At 38.5% G+C, this 21,692-nt stretch overlaps 1 protein-coding gene and 1 long non-coding RNA gene across 4 annotated transcripts in view; one reads left to right on the top strand and one right to left on the bottom strand.

The window, feature by feature from the left end:
* The window catches only part of LOC309608568, a 170,739-nt gene extending 156,045 nt beyond the window's left edge, over positions 1–14,694 (top strand). The window contains exon 2 of the long non-coding RNA XR_014232976.1: positions 12,778–14,694. This is a non-coding gene — a long non-coding RNA (uncharacterized lncRNA). The remainder of the gene's footprint in view (positions 1–12,777) is intronic.
* Positions 1–21,692, bottom strand: part of UBP1 (upstream binding protein 1) — a 67,291-nt gene that overhangs the window by 30,089 nt on the left and 15,510 nt on the right. For all 3 annotated transcript variants that reach the window (XR_014232888.1, XR_014232889.1, XM_082348560.1), the window contains one exon: positions 20,252–20,403. Coding sequence is in view for 1 of the 3 variants with exons in the window: in XM_082348560.1 (XP_082204686.1) it covers positions 20,252–20,403 (152 nt within the window). In the remaining 2 variants the exon portion in view is untranslated. The remainder of the gene's footprint in view (positions 1–20,251; positions 20,404–21,692) is intronic.

Below are 21,692 nucleotides of genomic sequence, written 5' to 3'. Positions count from 1 at the left end.
TGGTTTTGCGGAAGGAGCTCATAATAGAAGACTCCCTTCAATCCCACCATATACATAATATCACCTATTTGGATGAAGACCAGCCTTTGGTGGGGTTGGTGGTGGTGGTTCATTTCGCTTACCCCACAATCTCCTCCATTCCACATTATTGTACAGTATCCATTTTTCATCGCCTGTCATTTTGTTTTAAAAACAGAACAGTTGTGTTACGTTTAAGTAGAGAATCGCATGCAGAAATACAGTCAAGAAGTTTTTTTTTCGCTTAACTTACGTGGAACCCAAACATCAAAGCGATGAACATAACCAAACTGGTGCAAATGATTTTCAATGCTCGATTTGGATATTTTGCTTATGTCAACTATCTGCTGCGTGGTATAACGTTGATTGTTCTCAATGAATGTCTCAATTTGATCGCTATCAACCTCAACCTCTCTACCTGACCGTAGAGCAACGTCCAGCAAGAAATCTCCAGCACGAAACCTCGCAAACCACTTTTGACATGTTCAATCAGTCACAGCACCTTCTCCATACACTTCACAAATTTTTTTTGCGTTTTTACCTTTCTTGAAATGATAAACCATAATATGCTGAAAATGTTGTTTTTTTCTTCCATCTTCAATATTAAAATAGCTACACAAAAATTCACCAATTTCGATAATTTTTTTTTTAATGCACGCTGATATGATAGCTGTCACAATAGAGTGTAACAAAATTGTTTCGAATGAAGTTAAAGAGAACTAAGCAATACTAAAGCCAGCTTACAGAAAAAAAGCAAATGAACTTTTGGGCCAACCCAATACATAGCTATCAATAATTACCTTAAATGTCAATGGACTAAATGTTTCAATCAAAAGACAAAGAGTGGCATACTGGATTAAAAAATAAGAGGCTATAATGTGCTGCCTACAAGTGACCCACTTTAGGGCAAAGGACACACATAGATTGAAAGTAAGGGGATGGAAAAAGATACTTCATGCAAACGGAAACGATAAGAAAGTGGGGGTCGCAATACTCATAGCAGAAAAAATAGACTTTAAAATAAAGGCCATAAAGAAAGATAAAGAAGGACACTATATATTGATAAAAGAATCAATACAAGAAGATGATTTTACATATATGCACTTAATAAAGGAACACCCAAATACATAAAACAAAGACTAACGAAACATAAAGGGAGAAAGTGACAATACAACAACAGTAGGAGACTTTAACACCTCACTGACATCAATGAACATATCTTCTAGATAGAAAATCAATAAGGCAACAGAGATCCTAAATGATACAAGTTAGACTTAATTGATATTTTCAGGACATTACATCCAAAATATCCAGAATACACATTCTTTTCAAGTGCACATGGAACATTCTCTAGGACTGACCACATACTAGGGCACAAAACAAGCCTCAACAAACTTAAGAGTACAGGAATTATCTTAAGCATCTTTTCTGATGACAATGGCAGGAAACTAGAAATAAACCACAGAAAAAGAAATGAGAAAAAAAAACATGATTACATGGAGACAAAACAACATGGTACTAAAAAAACAATGGGTCAATGATGAAATCAAAGAGGAAATTAGAAAATACCTTAAGACAAATGACAATGAAAACACAACCAAACAAAATCTATGGGATGCAGCAAAAGCAGTTCTTAGAAAGAAGTTCACAGAAATACAGGCCTTCCTCAAGAAACAAGAAAAATCTCAAACAACCTAACTTATCACTTAAAAGAATTAGAAAAAGAAGAACAAACAAAACCTAAAGTCAGAACGAAGGAAATAATAACTATCAGAGAGGAAATAAATTGAGAAGAAAATAAAAAACAATAGAAAAAAAATTCAATAAAACCAAGAGCCGGTTCTTTGAAAGGATAAACAAGACTGACAAACTGCTGGCCAAGCTCAACAAGAAGAAAAGAAAACCCAAATAAACAAAGTAACAAATGAAAAAGGAGTCTTAACAACTGATACTGCAGAAATACAAAAAACCATAAGGGAATACTAGGAATAATTACATACCAACAAATTCGACAACCTAGAAGAAATGGAAAAGTTTCTAGAAACATACAGGCCACCAAAACTGAATCAAGAAAAAATAGATAATTTGAACAGATAGATCACTAGAAGTGAAATAGAATTTGTAATTAAAAAAAAAACTCCCTATGAACAAAAGTCCAGGACCAGATGGCTTCTACCAAACATATAAAGAAGAACTCATACCTATCCTTCTCAAACTCTTCCAAAAAAACTGAAGAGGGGGGAACACTCCCAAGTGCATTCTATGAAGCCACCATCATCCTGATACCAAAACCAAAGACACCACGAAAAAAGAAAATTACAGGCCAGTATCTTTGATGAATATAGATGCAAAAATTCTCAACAAAATATTAGCAAACCGAATCCAACAACACATAAAAAGGATTATATACCATGATCAAGTTGGATTCATTCCAGAGTTACAAGGATGGTTCAACATGTGAGAATGAATCAATGTGATATACCACATCAACAAAAGACAAAAGCCACATGATCATCTCAAAGACACAGAAAAAGCATTTGACAAAATTCAACATCCATTCATGATAAAAAAACTCTTACCAAAGTGGATATAGAGGAAACACATCCCAACATAATAAAAGCCATTTATGACAAACCCACAGCCAATATAATACTCAATTGTGAAAAGCTGAAAGCCTTCCTGCTAAAATCTGGAACAAGACAAGGATGCTCATTCTCACCACTCCTATTCAACATAGTATTGGAAGTCCTAGCCACAGCAATCAGACAAGAAAACGAAACAAAAGGTATCCAAATGGGAAGGGAAGAGGTAAAACTGTCACTATATGCAGATGACATGATACTATATATAGAAAACCCTAAGGACTCCACACAAAAACCACTAGATCTAATAAACGAATTCAGCAAAGTATCACGATACAAGATTATCATTCAGAAATCAGTTGCATTTCTTTACACCAACCATGAAATCAGAAAGAGAACGTAAAAAAACAAAACCTTTTAAAATTGCAACCCCCAAAATAAAATACCTATGAATAAACCTGACCAAAGAGGTGAAAGACTTATATGCTGAGAACTATAAAACATTAATAAAGGAAACTGAAAATGATTCAAAGAAATGGAAAGATATCTCATGCTCTTGGATTTGAATATTGTTAAAATGGCCATATTACCCAAAGCAATCTACAGACTTAATGCAATCCCCATCAAATTACCCATGACATTTTTCACAGAACTAGAACAAGTAATCCTAAATTGATATGGAACCATAAAACATCCAGAACTGCCAAAGCAATCCTGATGAAAAAGAGCAAACAGGAGGCATAACCATCCCAGACTTCAGACACTACTACACAGCTACAGTAATCAAACAGTGTTGTACTGCCACAAAAGCAGACATACAGACCAATAGAACAGAATAGCGAGCCCAGAAATAAGCCCACACACCTACGGTCAATTAACCTTCGACAAAGGAGGCAAGAATATAAAATGGAAAAAAGACAGGCTCTTCAGCAAGTGGTGTTGGGAAATTGGACAGCCACATGTAAATCAATGAAGTTAGAACACACCCTCTCACCATACGCAAAAATAAACTCAAATGGCTTAAAGACTTAAAAGACATTACACTATAAAACTCCTAAAAGAGAACGTAGGCAAAACATTCTCTGACATAAATCGTACCAATATCTTAGGTCAGTCTTCCAAGGCAACAGAGATAAAAACAAAAATAAATGAGACCGAATCAAACTTACAACGTTTTGCACAGCAAAGGATACCATAAACAAAACGAAAGACCACCTACAGAATGGGAGAAAATATCTGCCAACAATGCGACAGGGTCTTAATTTCCAAAATGTACAAATAGCTCATAAAACTGAACACCAAATTTACAAACAACCCAATCGAAAAATCAGCAGACCTATAGAGACATTTCTCCAAAGAAGAAATACAGATGGCCAGTAGGAACATGAAAAGATGCTCAACATAGCTAATTATTAGAGAAATACAAATCAAAACTTCAATAAGGTACCACCTCACACAAGTCAGAATGGCCATCATTAGAAAGTCTACAAATAACAAATGCTGCAGAGGGTGTGGAGAAAAGGGAACCCTCCTACACTGTTGGTGGGAATGTAAGCTGGTGCAGCCACTATGGTAAACAGTATGGAGATTCATCAGAAAATTAAAAATAGAATTACCATATGATCCAGCAATCCCACTCCAGGGCATATATCCAGACAAAACTATAATTCAAAAAGATAAAGGCACCCCTATGTTCATAGCAGCACTATTTATAATAGCCAAGACGTGGAAACAACCTAAATGTCCACTAACAAACGAACTGATAAAGAAGATGTGGTAAACAGATAAAATACAATACTACTCAGCCATAAAAAAGAACAAAATAATGCCACTTGCAGCAACACGGATGCAACTAGAGATTATCATACTAAGTGAAGTAAGTCAGAAAGAGAAAAACAAATACCATATGATATCTATCACTTACATGTGGAATCTAAAATATGACACAGGGGACTTCCCTGGTGGTCCAGTTTCAATGCAGGGGGTGTGGGTTCAACCCCTGGTCGGGGAGCTAGGATCCCACATGCCTTGAGGCCAAAAAACCAAAACATAAAACAGAAGCAATATTGTAATAAATTTAATAAAGACTTTTTTTTTTTTTTTAAATAAGACCTGTGCTAGGTCTTAGTAGTGGTATGTGGGATCTTTTACTTGGGGCATGCAAACTCTTAGCTGTAGCATGTGGGATCTAGTTCCCTGACCAAGGATAGAACCCAGGCCCCTTGCATTGGGAGCACAGAGTCTTAGCCACTGGACCACCAGGGAAGCCCCAATAAAGACTTTAAAAAGTGATACAAATGAACCTATCTATGAAACAGAAACAGAATCATGGACATAGAGAACAGACTAGTGGTTGCCAAGGGGGACGGGAGTGGGAGGGGGAGGGATTGGGAGCTGGGGATTAGCAGATATAAACTAGTATATATAGAATGGATAAACAACAAGGTTCTACTATATAGCACCAGGAACTATGTTCAATATCCTGTGATAAACCATGACGGAAAAGAATATGAAAAAGAATGTGTGTGTGTGTGTGTGTGTGTGTGTGTGTGTGTGTGTAACTGTATCACTTTACTGTACAGCAGTATTTAACACAACATTGTAAATCAACTATACTTCAATTTAAAAAGTTAAAAAATAAAAGATTTTTAAAAAGCAAATGAATAGATATCATTGATAAATACACCATTACATATCTGAAATTACACTCAACCTCAAGAATTTAGGACACAAAAATTAACAAAATGTTTGTGCTGATTATCAGATCAACAAAAAATGTTTAATTAATTTAAAAAATCAAGTGGGTAAAGATGGGGGAGAAATAAGCACATAAAATGTGGGGAAATGTAAACTGATAAACTTTCTGAAAGGTAGTCTGCCTGCACCTGTTAACAAGTTAAATACTGCATCTTTTGACTCAGGGATTCTGATTAGCAAGAGGGGGAATATTTGCACCTCACATTAGTCACAGAGGGCTTATCTCCCTAGTACCAAAGGAAAAGAACTCTTACAAAATTGCTAACAAATGCCCAACAACCCTAGCAGAAAATGAGCAAATGACATGACCATGTACTTCACACAAAAGAAGGAAAGCCAACAGTTCTTAAACATATTAAAAGACATTTGAGGGCTTCCCTGGTGGCACAGTGGTTAAGAATCCGCCTGCCAAGGCAGGGGACACGGGTTTGAGCCCTGGTCTGGGAAGACCCCACATGCCGCGGAGCAACTAACCCCGTGCGCCACAACTACTGAGCCCGCACACCTAGAACCCGAGCTCCGTAACAACCACAACTCGCCACAACTAGAGAAGGCCCGCGTGCAGCAACGAAGACCCAACGCAGCCAAAAATAAATAAATAAATAAATTTATTTATTTAAAAAAAAAAAAAGAAAGAAAAAGACATTCGACCTCTGGGAATTCCCTGGTGGTCCAGCAGTTAGGATGCCGTGCTTCCACTGCCAGGATGCCGGGTTATATCCCTGGTCAGGGAGCTAATAAGATCCCGCAAGAGACACATGGCCAAGAAAAAAAAAAAAGACCTTCAGACATTTGAACTCCATCAGAGACATGCAAGTTAAAGCCACACTGAAATGGCTTTTCACCTATCAGATTAGCACGAATCTCTCAGTTTGAGATGTCGTGGCTAAAGGGAAAGTCACTCTCATCTATGGACAGTAGAGGTGGAGATGGTTTAAGAAGCAGTTGTCACTCTGGAGAGATTCTGAAGGTAGAGCCTATGCGTTTTCTGGTATATTAATTAAAGTGTGAGAGAAAGAGCAGCTGAGAGTTACTCCAGATTTCTGGCTAAGGAACTTCCTGACACGGGGAAGATCACAAGAAGCAGATCTGAGAGAAAATCAAGGAGTGCGACTGCATACATTTTATCAAGTTGATTTATAAATCTGAGAATAACCCAAAGAAAAGCAGCCTGTGAGATGGGAGGTGGACCAAATGCACAAGGAGGGAGGGAGAACTTCTCTCGCCAGGATTCCCTTGTGGTCCTCAAAAACTCAAAATTCTAAGGATTGAAAAAGATCAAAGGAAGAAATCTCAATGTGCCTTATCTTCTTTTGTATTATTTTTCCTCCTCAACCTTAGGATATTTCTGTGCTCAATATAAAGTTCAATCTGTTTCCATGAACAGATCTCAGGCTTGGCTGCTCCTGTATTAAAGCACTATAGATTTTTATTCTACTGAAGTCAAAAGCAGGTTTTTAAAAAAGGCTCTGTAACACTTATTATGCTTCAAATGATTTCCCTGTTGGAAACTATGTATGTCCTAGCTTTCTTCCTTCTTCAGTTTTATCCCACGTCTCTCACTATCTAGAAATCCTTCCCCACCAAGTTTTACTCAATGGCAATATCCACTGATATACTACCAGACTTATATTGGTTCAATTTCTCCTTCTATTTGATCCCCCTCCATCATTCTCCTAATAAAACAACTTCCTGAAATGTTAGCCTAGGTTCCAAATGAAATATTAAAAAGGTCCCACTACCAACGAAGTATAAACTTAACACAAACTGCAATACTCTAAAAGTTACTAGTCCTATTTTTAGCTTTGTCTTCTGAATTTACCTGTCACGTTTGGATTTGTTTACTCCTTTCTTGGCTTAGAAAAGCAAAAGCACTGACAGAATTGAAAAATATAAGTGCTATGAGTTCATGTCCCCACCTACCTTTGAATATAGAGTGTAAGATGGACTCCAGAGCAAAACGGAGCCCAAGGTGTGACAGATCCACCTTGGTTAAGTTCAAAGCATTTATTTCTAAGGTCCTAATACAGAACTTTAATCTATAACAAGAACCAAAGCTAACCTCAAGGAAATCTACCACAGTGTAAAATGAACTTACCAAAAAATATATTTTCTTTTTTGAAGCGTCAATCATTTAACAGTATTTTTAATCTAGTAGACATGCTACTTTATTTCCTAGGACCTAAAACTTGTTTGCAAGGTAGCTAATATTGGTTAATTAACAGGGTGCTCCAAGTAGAATTTGGCCTCCATATGAACAGGTATTTCTGATCTAATAGCAGCAATAAGCTGATCTGGAATAAATCAACGGTTTAAGATCAGAAGTCTCACTCATGGGACTTCCCTGGTGGCACAGAGGTTAAGAATTCACCTGGCAATGCAAGGGACACGGGTTCGATCCCTGGTCCAGGAAGATCCCACATGCCACAGAGCAGCTAAGCCCATGCGCCACAACTACTGAGCCCACGTGCCCTAGAGCCTGTGTGCTGCAACTAATGAAGCCTGCATGCTCTAAGGCCTGCGTGCCGCAACTACTGAGCCCACGTGCTGCAACTACTGAAGCCTGTGCGCCTAGAGCCCGTGGTCCACAACGAGAAAAGCCACTGCAATGAGAAGTCCTTGCACCGCAATAAAGAGTAGCCCTCGCTCGCCGCAACTAGAAAAAGCCTTGTGCGCAGCAACGAAGACCCGACACAGCCAAAATATAATAAAAAATTAAATAAATAAAAATGAATAGTAAGATATTCCTATTAAAAAAAACCCAAAAAACAAGAGGTCGTGTCACTCATATCATGGTGGGGAAGCATCATGGATTCAGCTGGGGCTACTGGACAAGGGGCAGCCTATTCCAGCCAGATCCCTGCCCAAAGGGATAGGCAACTGCTTACTCCCCTTTCTGTGGCTCCATATTCGGACTACAGTTTTTTTACTTCACAAAGTTAGAGGTTTAGGGACTTCCCTGGCGGTCCAGTGGTTAAGAATCTGCCTTCTAACGCAGGCGACGTGAGTTCGATCCCTGGTCGGGGAACTAAGACCCGCACATGCTGTGGGGCAACTAAGCCCGTGCGCTCCACAGTCTGCGCACCACAACTAGAGAGTCCACACGCCACAACGAAAGATCCCGCATGCCGCAACTAAGACCCGACGCAGCCACATAAATAAATAAATAAATACTTAATAATACTTTTTTTTAAAGTTAGAGGTTTAAGTTTTCTCATTACCTAAGAGCTGAGAAGGACAGCTGCCCAGGCATAACCAGAAAAACACAAATACAGCTTTTAAATTCTGTACTTCTATCATTCAAAACAGTACAAAAACCGACACTCTAAAAAGCATCAGTACTTGTTCCAATTTCTACCTGACTGATGAAGTTAAGACTACACAGAATTATTTTTCTTTATGTTACACAGTGGTATTACACAATGGCAAATATTCTTTAGCAACAGCTGCTCCGGAGGCAGAAGGTGAGCAATGAGCTTTGAAGGGGAGGCTACTAGGAGTGACCAAGCTATGGCCTGAGAACGGCTACAGCCCCACCTATGTGTCAACGCTCTTCTGAGGAAATCTGTCTATAAGAAGTGGTGGTGAGGGGACGCTCACATATTTGCCTGAATATTCAAGGTAATAAAAAGTTGAAGCATGGTCCCCAGACCAGCAGCATCGGCATCACTTGGAAACTCATCAGAAATACAAATTCTCCAGCCCCGCTCCAGACCCACTGACTCAGAAACTCTATCATGATAATCATGTTTGACAAGCCTTCTACGTGATCCCAATGCATGCTATCGTTGGAGACCACTGCTCTGTGCAAAGCTACAACTATCCAGTCAGTCAATGTTTGTTTCTAGCACAAAGCATTCGGGACCTTCTCCTGGGAATAACTTGTCTATGTCAAAATTAAGAACTAAGTCATTCTAAAGCTGTTTAAAGTAAATTACATTATGATTCCTTTATAAGTAACCAAAATTCATTAAATAGTCATTTATTATTTGACAGGATTGTAAATCCTGTAACAGTCTAGGATAGCTCTCACTCCAATACACACACATGCTCCACAAATCCACTTATCCTCATATATGTTCATTACATGTGTATACAGTCCATATATTTGAATATACATATATGTGCACATTTACACACACACACACACACACACACTCATGCGTGCAAGGGCTCAGGGTTCATTAGATGCCCATTTCAAGACCCAGCTTTGACTGGGCCTTCAGAGATAAACTAGGAGGCAGTAAGTACTATAGTATGCAGAGTGTTTCTGTCTAAAATCGTAAGAGTAAATGACAGCCACACTATGGAAACAGCTCTGATACACAACAGTAGCTCATTATGCACCACTCTGGAGATCATCTACATAGTACACATTTGCCTTGGTTGATGGGTTAGTTTCCTATTGCTGCTGTAACAAATTTCCACAAACTCAGTGGCTTAAAACTATGCAAATTTATTTTCACACAGTTCTAGAGTTCAGAAGTCCAGAATGGGTCTAGTGGGCTAAAATGAAGCTGTCAGCAGGCTGCATTCCTTCTGGAGGCTGTAGGGGAAAATCTACTTCCTTGACTTTATCTACTTCTTGAAGTAGCCTACATCCATTAGTTTGTGGCAGTCTTCCTTCCTCCATCTTCAAATCTCCCTCTGACTCCTGACTCTCCTGCCTCCTTCTTTCACTTTTAAGGACCCTTGTGATTTCACTGGGCCACCTGAATAATCCAGAATAATTTCTCCATCTCAACAGCCTTATTAATTAAATCATACCTGCAAAGTGCCTTTTGGTATAAGGTTAAAATATTCACAGGTTTTGGGGATTAGGATACGGACATCTTCGAGGCACCATTATTCTACCTGCCACAGTTGCTAAGCAGTGCAAACATGTTATTTCTACAGTTCAAAACTCTGCTACAGGGGGACTTTCCTGGTGGTCAATATTGTTAAGAATCCGCCTTCCAATGCAGGGGACGTGGGTTTGATCCCTGGTCGGGGAACTAAGATTCCACATGCCACAGGGCAACTAAGCCTGCCTGCTCTAGAGCCCGCATGCCACAACTAGAGAGCCCGCATGCTGCAACGAAAGATCCCGTATGCCACAACTAAGACCCGATGCAGCCAAATAAATAAATATTAAAACAAACAAACAAACAAACTCTGCTACAGGCTTATTTAAAAGATTGTAGGGACCTCCCTGGTGGCACAGTGGTTAAGAATACACCTGCCAATGAAGGGGACATAGGTTCGAGCCCCGGTCCGGGAAGATCCCACATACCTCGGAGCAACTAAGCCCGTGCACCACAACTACTGAACCTGAGCTCTAGATCCCGCAAGCCACAACTACTGGAGCCCGCGCTCCTAGAAGCCATGCTCTGCAACAGGAGAAGCCACTGCACCACAACGAAGAGTAGCCCCGCCCTGCTCCGCTCGCCGCAACTAGAGAAAGCCCGTGCACAGCAACAAAGACCCAATGCAGCCGAAATAAATTAAAAAAAAAAAAAAAAGATTGTAATCATACTTGCCAACAAATCTGGCAAAAATCCTGAGTCATTACACAGGTATCTAGTCCCAGGGTTGCATTCTAACCATTTGTAAAAATTGCTCATGTATCTGCCATAGAAAACTAATACGTCAGCCAAGGTCTAATCACTTGGTTTTCCAGTACAATCAGAAACCATTAAAGCTATCTAGTTATAAATAATAGTAACAGGAGCAAAGGCTAGTGTGCTTCCTATGTGCTGGCCACCTTATAAGTGCATTACACATATTAACTCAATTTAATTCTCAGCTACCTTAGGTGGGGGTTATTTTATTAAGGAACCTGCCTGGACAAGCAAGCGGTGTAATGGGATCTAAACACAGGCAGCCTGGCCCCAGAGACAGCTGATGACAACCGCTCACTGCTGCCCTCTACCTCTCACCCCACTACATGCAGAAAAACATTTAAATCACCAGTCACTGTAACGAGTTGACACATTTAAAAGGAACAAAAAGGTATGTGAATAATGTGTGTAAAGACATTCCATATGCAGCAGAGGTGCATATATCCTGGGCAGTTCTATCTCATTCTTCTACCAGGCATTACTTTAGGGATGGAAGTTCTCTCTTAAATTTCATCCTGTAGTGACAAGATCATTATATTCACCACAACTATGCTTAAGCATATAATTCAGTCATCACAGAATAAGTTTATTGGAATAAATAAAATATTAATGATACAGTATTTTTGTTATACAAAGGGTATCATTTAACAGGATTACAATCTTCTTAGGTGTCTAAAAAGGGTTCTAATTCAATGGCTACTTGGGGCCAGCGAGCAGAACTAGATAACTGGGAAGAAGAGTTTTATTGTATACTCTTTCATACCTTCTGAACTTTGAACCATGTATATAAATCATTTAGTTACACTGTTAAATTTTAAATGGTGACCATTAACTGAAAATTTAGAAAACACTGGAACTATTCTAGTAAAGAGACTCAGTGGTTAAGAAAATGAGATTTGGAATTAGAAATCTCTGGGTTTAAGTCGCTATAAAAAGCATGGTCAATCTAAAAAGATAACTGTAGGAAAAAATTACTCCCTCTAAAGCTTTAATATAAATTGGGGATAACTGTGCTTTCACTGTCACTATTATTTCCAAGTAACAGAGAAAAAAGTGACTGCTTAATTTCCCTCTCACTTATTATAATGAGTGGGGAAGCTTAAAAGGAATTAAAACTTGTGCTGATGAAGAACAACTTCAAGTGCCCTATCTAATCCCTTCTTTATAAAGCTTTTGTATCCTTTTTTGATAAACAAGGCAACACTGCCATGATGAGTCATTTTCCCTTGGTGGAGCTGAAGAGTTCATTTGAAGATAAGAAAATTAACTCATGAGTAAATCTGAATAAAAATCTAACTCCTAAGAACAGGAAGACTAAAGAGTAAATTATGTCAATACTTAACAGTCACACTATCAAAGCTGACACACAGATGATACTATACTAAAATGGGTCACTTAGACACATTTTACATACTTTGCAGAAACTTCCCAGGGCAATGTCACCCAGCTAAAAAATATCCATGGAATTTTACTGGAATTCCTAGATAAAAATCAATCATTTTTATTTTCCATATCTATGCCCGATTCTCTTTACACTATATATTTCAGGAAAGGCTTCTGTAAAAAATATCAAAACTGTACATGCACTACTTAGAATGTTTCCTTTTGAAAAGTGAGTCTGATCAACTTAAGATACTCTGCTGGGGGATCGGATCAAGATGGCAGAGGAGTAGGATGTGGAGCTCACCTTCTCCCACAAATACATCAAAGATACATCTACAACCTAGAGACTGTCCTACAGAATGAAGTAAGTCAGAAAGAGAAAGACAAATACCGTATGCTAACACATATATATGGAATCTAAAAAAAAAAAAAAAAAGAAAATGGTCAGAAGAACCTAGGGGCAAGACGGGAATAAAGATGCAGACCTACTAGAGAATGGACTTGAGGACATGGGGAGGGGGAAGGGTAAGCTGGGACAAAGTGAGAGAGTGGCATGGACATACATACACTACCAAACGTAAGATAGCTAGCTAGTGGGAAGCAGCCGCATAGCACAGGGAGATCAGCTCGGTGCTTTGTGACCACCTAGAGGGGTGGGATAGGGAGGGTGGGAGGGAGGGAGATGCAAGAGGGAAGAGATATGGGGACATATGTATATGTATAACTGATTCACTTTGTTACAAAGCAGAAACTGACACACCATTGTAAAGCAATTATACTCTAATAAAGATGTTAAAAAAAAAAAAAATCTACATGCGGACTGCTTCTCACAGAACATCTACTGGACGCTGGCAGAAAAACTCAGACTTCCAAAAGGGCAAGAAAATCTCCACATAACTGGGTAGGGCCAAAAAAAAAAAAAAAAAAGAAAAGAAACAGAAAGAGAGAGAAATGAATCGGGACAGGACCTATGCCCCTGGGAGGGAGCTGTGAAAGAAGAAAGGTTCCTGCAACCTGGGAAGTCCCCTCACTGCCTGGGAGATCAGCTGGGACAGAGGGGGAGGTTCGGAGCCTTGGAGGGGAGCACAGCAACCGGTCTGCGCAGGGCAAAGTGGAGAGAGGCCTGCATAGATGGCTGGTGCCGCAGAGCAGCACTCCCCAGCCTGAGACGCTTGTCCGCTGGGTCGGGCAGGGGCTGGGTGCTGAGGCTCAGGCTTTGGAGGTCAGACCCGGAGGAGAGGACTGGGGTTGACTGTGTGGAGACGGCCTGAGGGGGCTAGGGTGTGGTGAGCTACAACCGAGGGAGTCCAGGAAGAAGCCTAGGCCTGCCAGAGAGGCAAGGCACCACTGTGGGGGGCATGCAAGGAGAGGGGTGGGCCGCCACAGAAGCTTCTTTCTCCGTGCCCACTCTCAGGCAGCAGGGCACCACCTACACGAGCTCCGGGGGCAGATGCAAGATGCCACTGCCATCTCAGAATCCAGAGGCGGACACGGATCACTGCCGCCGCAGAGCATCCTGCAACTGAGCACCAAACGCTGTCCATGCCTACCCAGGAGCGTGCGTGACCTGCCACTGCTGCTGAGGGTCCCGCAACTGGGAGCCAACCGCTAGCCCCGCCTTCTGGGGAGTGTGTGCAGGTTGCACATCTGCACACCCCCTATCAAGGGGATAACGGCCAGCACACATAGGGGAAAGAGATGGCAAGCAACCAAACCAAAAACAGCCCTCGTGCCAAAAAAAAAATTAAGCCCACACAAGCTACACAGGGATGCTCCCACATATAAATAGTCCTCCAAGACTAGAGTAGATAATCGTTTCTCCTGAACTCAGAGTTAAGAGAAACACAAGTAAAATGAAGAAGCAGAGGAACCACTCCCAGTTAAAAGACCAAGAGAATTCCCCTGAAAGAACAAACAATGAAACAGACCTCTTCAGTCTAACAGACACCAAGTTCAAAAAGGAGATGATGAAAATACTGAAGGAATCAAGAAAGGATACTAACAGAAATGCACATTACTGTAAAAAGCAACTACAAACTATAAGGAGGAACCAAGAAAAATTAGAAAATTCATTTGCTAAGACAAAAGCTGAGCTAAAGGCAATGAATAGCAGAATGAATAACGCAGGAGAAAGAATAAGCGATCTGGAAGATAGAATAATGGAAATTACCCAAGCAAAACAGCAGTCAGCCAAATGAAAAAAAAGGAAAGCAATATAAGAGACCTATGGGATAATATAAAGTGTGCCAACCTATGCATAATAGGGATTCCAGAAAGAGAAGAAAAAGAAAAGGGGATTGAAAATGTATTTGAAGAAATGATGGCTGAAAACTTCCCAAACCTAAAGAAGGAAACAGATATACAGATATAGGAAGCATGGAGGGTCCCAAACAAGATGAACTCCAACAGACCTACATCAAGACATATTATAATAAAAATGGCAAAGTTAAAGATAAAAAGAGGATTCTAAAGGCAGCAAGAGAAAAACTTAATTACAAGGGAACCCCCATAAAGTTATCAGCTGATTTCTCTACAGAAACACTGTAGGCCAGAGGGAGTGGTAAAATATATACAAAGTCTTGAAAGGGAAAAATCTGCAACCTCGAATACTCTACCCAGCAATATTATCATTTAGAATAGAAAGAGATATCAGAATGTCTCAGATAAGCAAAAGCTAAACGAATACAGCAATGCTAAACCTATCCTAAAAGAAATATTGAAAGGCCTTCTCTAAATAGAAAAGAAACCAGAAGATATAAGAAAGAGGAAATCACAACTGGAAACTAAATCACTTAAATTAGCCAGGATCAAAAAGAAAAACCTATTTGTGAAAGTGATGATAAACTCACAGAACAGCAGGAGGATAAACATAAAGATTACTACATCAAAATCATAAAATGTGGGACAGGAGAGTAAGAAAATACAGATTCCTTTTTTTTTTTAATGGAATGCGTTTGAGCCTATATGACTAACAGCCTAAAGCAAGCAGATATAGGAAGGGGTTAACATACTTGAAAAACAGGGTAACCACAAATCAAAACCATACAAAAGATTCACAGAAACCAAAAAGAAGAAAACACAAGCATAAAATAAAAGGAAATCATCAAACCACAAAAAGAAAAACAAAAACAAAAAGAAAGGAACAAAGAAGAAACAAAAGAATCAACTGGAAAACCAGGTTTAAAATGGCAATAAAGACATATGTCAATGGACTGAATGCTCCAATCAAAAGACGGCACAAGGATACCCACTCTCACCACTTCTATTCAGCATAGTATTGCAAGTCCTAGCCATAGGATTCAGACAAGAAAACGAAATAAAAGGTATCCAAATTGGAAGGGAAGAGGTAAAACTGTCACTATATGCAGATGACATGATACTATGCAGAGAACCCTAAGGACTCCACACAAAAACTACCAGATCTAATAAATGAATACAGCAAAGTAGCTGGATACAAGAGTAACATTCAGAAATCAGTTACGTTTCTTTACACTAACAATGAAATACCAGAAAGGAAAGTAAAAAAACAGTACTTTTTAAAATTGCACCCAAAAAAAAAACAACCTAGGAATAAATTTGACCAAGGAGGTGAAAGACTTATACAATGAGAACTATAAAACAGTAATAAAGGAAATTATATCCCATGTTCTTGGATTGGAAGAATTAATATTGTTAAAATGACCATACTACCCAAAGCAATCTATAGATTGAATGTAATCCCTATCAAATTACCCATGACATTTTTCACAGAGCTAGAACAAATAATCCAAAAATTTGTATGGAACCATAAAAGACCCAGAATTGCCAAAGCAATCCTGAGGGGGAAAAAAAAAAAAAGCAGGAGGCATAACTCTCCCAGACTTCAGACAATACTACAAAGCTACAGTAATCAAAACAATATGGAATTGGTACAAATACAGACATATGGATCAATGGAATAGAATAGAGAGCCCAGAAATAAATCCACACACCTATGGCCAATTAATCTTCGACAAAGGAGGCAAGAATATAAAATGGGAAAAAGACAGTCTCTTCAGCAAGTGGTGCTGGGCAAGTTGGACAGCTGCATGTAAATCAATGAAGTTCGAAAACACCCTCACACCATGCACAAAAATAAACTCAAAATGGTTTAAAGACTTAAACATATGACACCATAAAACTCCTAGAAGACAGTATACGCAAAACATTCTCTGACATAAATTGTACCAATGTTTTCTTAGGTCAGTCTCCCAAAGCAATAGAAATAAAAACAAAAATAAAAAAATGGGATCTAATCAAGCTTACAAGACTCTGCATAGCAAAGGAAACTATTTAAAAAAAACAAAAACAAAAAACAAAACCACAATCTATGGAACAGGAGAAAATATCTGCAAATGATGTGATGCCACAAGGGCTGAATCTCCAAAATACACAAACAGCTCATACAACTCTACAGCAAAAAAACAAACAACCCAATCGAAAAATGGGCATAAGACCTTAACAGACATTTCTCCAAAGAAGACATACAGATGACCAGTAGGCACATGAAAAGATGCTCAATGTCACTAATTATTAGAGAAATGCAAATCAAAACTACCATCAGGTGTCACCTCACACAGGTCAGAATGGCCATCATTAAAAAGTCTACAAACAACAAATGTTGGAGAGGGTGTGAAGAAAAGGAAACCCTCCTACACTTTTGGTGGGAATGTAAGCTGGTGCAGCCACTATGGAAAACAGTATGGAGGTTCATCAGAAAACTAAAAATAGAATTACCATATGATCCAGCAATCCCACTCCTGGGCATATATCCAGACAAAACGATAATTCAAAAAGATAAGGCACCCCTATGTTCATAGCAGCACTATTCATAATAGCCAAGACGTGGAAACAACCTAAATGTCCACCAACAGATGAATGGATAAAGAAGATGTGGTAAATATATAAAATGGAATACTACTCAGTCATAAAAAAGAACAAAATAATGCCATTGGCAGCTACATGGATGCAACTAGAGATTATCATACTAAGTGAAGTACGTCAGAAAGAGAAAGACAAATATGATATCACTTATATGTGGAATCTAAAATATGGCACAAATGAACTTATCTACAAAACAGAAACAGACTCACAGAAATCAGATTTGTGGTTGCCAAGGGGGGAGAGGGGGAGGGAGAGGGATGGACTTGGAGTCTGGGGTTGGTAGATGCAAACGATGACATTTAGAATGGATAAACAAGAAAGTCCTACTGTATAGCACAGAGAACTATATCCAATCTCTTGGGATAAATTATAATGGAAAAGAGTATGATAAAAAGAATGTATATATGTGTATAACTGAGTCACTTTGCTGTACAGCAGAGACTGGCACAATATTGTAAATCAACTATACTTCAATTAAAAAAAAAAAGACACTTTGCTAATAAGTCCGGACCTTTGTTAACTTATCAGTTTAAAAGAGGTGGGGTGAAAGACACTCAAGCAACATCTCAATCAGGTTCAAACTTAGCCTGAATCTAGGAAAAGCTATGGATCCTCTCTTTAGAAAAATATACATTCATTAAAAATTTGAAAATGATTTAGGGGATTCACAAAAAATCTTGGGTTCAGAACCTTTTGTCAAAATATAATGCTAGGAGATAAATGCTAGGAGAGAAACCTGTGAAAGAACTGTCTGATATTCATGTAAGTTTAAAGTATTATAATTTCTTTTTAAAAAGTGTATAAAAGTAGAATTTCTTTATGGTTACTCAAATGCATTTTTAATGATTATTCAAATATATGTTTTCAAAAATGCAGCCTGCATATGCAGTTCACTTTTCCACTTTTTTTTCCTTAAAAGGCTGGGAGAAATTAAGAGGTAAATTAACACAATTCTACAACCAAAAACATACTCACCATTAATACTGCAGGGAGCATAGTCACATGCCAGAAAATCACTTGCACTTATTATACTGATCACCATGAATGTGGGGTGTCAGCTGGGAGGGGGATACAAGGGAGCCTGCCAGGGTACTGGAAATACTGGACATAGGCAGTATTTTCAAGGGAATGATCTGTGTAAAAATTCATTGAGCTGTACACTTAAGACTTGTGGGGAATTCCCTGGTGGTCCAGAGGTTAGGGGTCCATGCTTCCACTGCAGGAGCCCCAGGTTAGATTCCTGGTTGGGGAACTAAGATTCCGCATGCTGGGCGATGTAGGAAAAAAAAAAAAAAAAAAAAAAAAGACTTGTGCACACTACTGTAGATATTCAATAACTATTTTTTTAAAATTTAAGCTTGACCAAACTGACATTGAGCAAGTCTATCAACTGCTCTAAGCTTCTGTTTTTAAAATCTGTAATGGATCAATAACACTTCTCCTCAGGTTACTGTGGGAAATGAGACAACATATGTATAGTATTTAGTACACTGCTTCATACACAGTCAGCACTCTGTGAATGTAGGTCTAATACATTATCACTATAGATGGTGGACTGCAATTTTTATCAATGTGAGATGTCTTTATCCAGTTTAACAATAACAGTGATAAGTTATGGATATTCCCCCAGGCCAACAGACAGACATATCCAACGTTCTTTAAATAGACGGGTGTATGTGCACGTGCTCATTCATCCCATGGTATACATATAACTTATTCAACTATTCCCTAAATAAGAGAAATTCTGGTTATTTCCTTTTTTTGTCATTAGAAATAAAGCTACACTGAATATTGTAGCCTTGCCTCTACACTGTTTCTTCTGATATTTTTATAGCTAAAACAGATTACCATAGAGACTCTTAAGTTTCATATTTGAAAGAACCTTAAGTCTCAAATTGAATGCCTACCTAAACAAATCCTAAAATAATATTAACACCAAAATTAGAGTGTTGCCATAGGCTACAGATTAGAATTACCTGAAGTAAAACCTCATAAATTCTAAATTAATATGTTAAACGAAAAGTTAGAAGCTATTCTTCCACATTTCGGAATAATCACTAGTAAGTAGTCTAAAATCTATAGTTCCTTCCAAAAGTTTGAGGAATTAAAGAGTCTATTTAATGACAGAAAAATAATCAGAATATACTCTTAAGTGAATAGATGTTAATTCCCATTTTGTTGAAATAAAATAGATATACAGACAAGGAAACACACCTAGGATGTTAACTGGTTCTCCTGAGGGGGATGTAACTGAAGTCCATTTTCAGCTTTATCCCTGACATATTCCCCAATTTTTCTACGAAGTATGTACTATTTTTATAACAATAAAAACGTTCAATTCTTTTTAAAAATAAGAGTCCAACATGATTTCAGTATAGGTCTCCAACAAATGAATTCCTGCATAACTAAGTACTTTTGTTTATATTGGTAAGTCACATTGGCCAGCGCCCAAACTGCTGAGAGCACCTCAAAAAAAATCCTTTACTCTTTCCAACTGTATATCCTACCCTCACATCTCTATTTTCCATTCTGCCCACTCTCGCTTTCATATCACCGTTAACATCGTGTTCTCATTAAGTGTAGACAAGATTTGACGCAGTTTACTTTAGCCACAGACTCCACCTTGCTGCAGTCTATTATCAGCACAAACCTGCTTCATTCCTGAGACCAAGTCCCTTGCTAGCTGGACTTCTGATTCATTCTCAAGTTCCACACTGAAACCATGTTCCTAAAAATAACTGACATCCTTTCTTACCTGCTCCTCCTTTGGATTTTGTCTAAAGAAATCCTGTAATAAATCTTGTTCCACAGACCCTCTTTGTGCAAATAAGTTTCCACAAACGATTGCTTTGTTGGCTCACACTAAAATTCCTACAATTTTACAACTAAAGTTGTAAAAATTGAGAAAAAGAATCTAATTTTCAATTATTACCATTAATCTAGGCTGCAATGCCAAAACACTATTTCAGATTTTTGTGAACTCTTAAAGTGTGATGCAGCCGTACCAACCTTGGTTCAAGTACGTGAGCGTTTCGTCGTGCAGCTTCACGGCTGGTGACGTTGCTGCACACATCACATACTGGAAGGGCGGGTGTTTGGTTTCGTCATCCAATGGAAGGCTGGAATCTTCCTGCTTGAAAATTGGCAATGCCAAGACATCGCTGAAAAGCAAAAAAAAATCAACACTGACCTTATTCTGGGTTTAAAACATTTAAAAACATATAAAAATATTTAGGCATAGTTTCTTTTAAAATTTAAGATCATATATGATGCATAGAATTAAAGAACTATTAATGCTAATCTGGCTCCCCCAAAAGATAGTTTTAATAAACCATACCTCTAGGGTGAGTTGGGGTGGGGGTGGGGGAGTGGTGCCTATGATTAGGCAGAGCATTAAAATAAGAAATATTTAAATTAATATAAGAAATATTTAATAGTTAAGTCCAAACTACTGATAAAGAGATCAGGCTAATAATACATGTGGTACAAAAAAAAAAAAAGTTACGTGAAAAAAATTAGTTAAAAACTTTAAACTCATTTCTATTAAAACATAAATAAAAGCAAGAGTACATAGCCACCTGCTATGAAAGGTAGGTCACACTGGCACCATGAAATCACAAAGAAGCATTTGATTAAATGGTATTTTACAAAAAGTTCCCTGCTGGTCCTAGCTAAACGCGGAGAGCATAATGCTTCATACTTAGTCTAAAACAATGGCTTCTTCTGAGAAGCAAACAGTAGCAGTAGAAACAGCTGCTATTTTTCCCCCCAAGAATAACTTGGGTCATTGATCGGGAGGGGGGTGGGGGGTCTTCTGGGGTTACTGTCTATATTCTGTTAACTTTGGTAGTTAAACACACATGGATGTGTTTGGTTTGCCTTTTAAAAAAAAAAAGCAGCTGAGGTATAATTTACATACCACAAAATTCACCCTTTTAAAGTGTATAATTCAGTGGTTTTTTAATATATTCACAGAGTTGTACAGTCTTCACCACTATCTAATTCCAGAATATTTTCAGCACCTCAGAAAGAAATCTCATACCCTTAGCAGTCACTCCCTATCCCCCCACCCTGGCAACCACTGATTTGCTTTGTCTCTATGGATTTGCCTATTCTGGATATTTAATGCAAAAAGAATCATGTGGCCTTTTGTGACTCGCTTCTTTTAGTATGTTTTCAAGTCTATTCATGTTGTAGCATGTATCAGTACTTCATTCCTTTTTAAGGCCGAATGATATTCCATTGTATGAATATACCACATTCTGTTTATCCATCATTGGATGATGGACCTTTGGCTTGTTTCCATTTTTTTGATTATGAACAATGCTGCTATGAACACTTGCATGTATTTTTGTGTAGACATGTTTAATTCCCTTGGATATATACCTAGAAGTAGAATTGTTGGGTCATATGGTAACTCTTTACCTTTTTGAGAAACTGCCAAACTGTT

This window comes from Balaenoptera borealis, assembly GCF_965194805.1.
Source record: "Balaenoptera borealis genome assembly, chromosome: 12".
In the NCBI taxonomy this organism is placed as follows: Eukaryota; Metazoa; Chordata; class Mammalia; order Artiodactyla; family Balaenopteridae; genus Balaenoptera; species Balaenoptera borealis.
The sequence above is the reverse complement of the archived record's forward strand: the minus strand, read 5'-3'. Positions and strand labels throughout refer to the sequence as shown.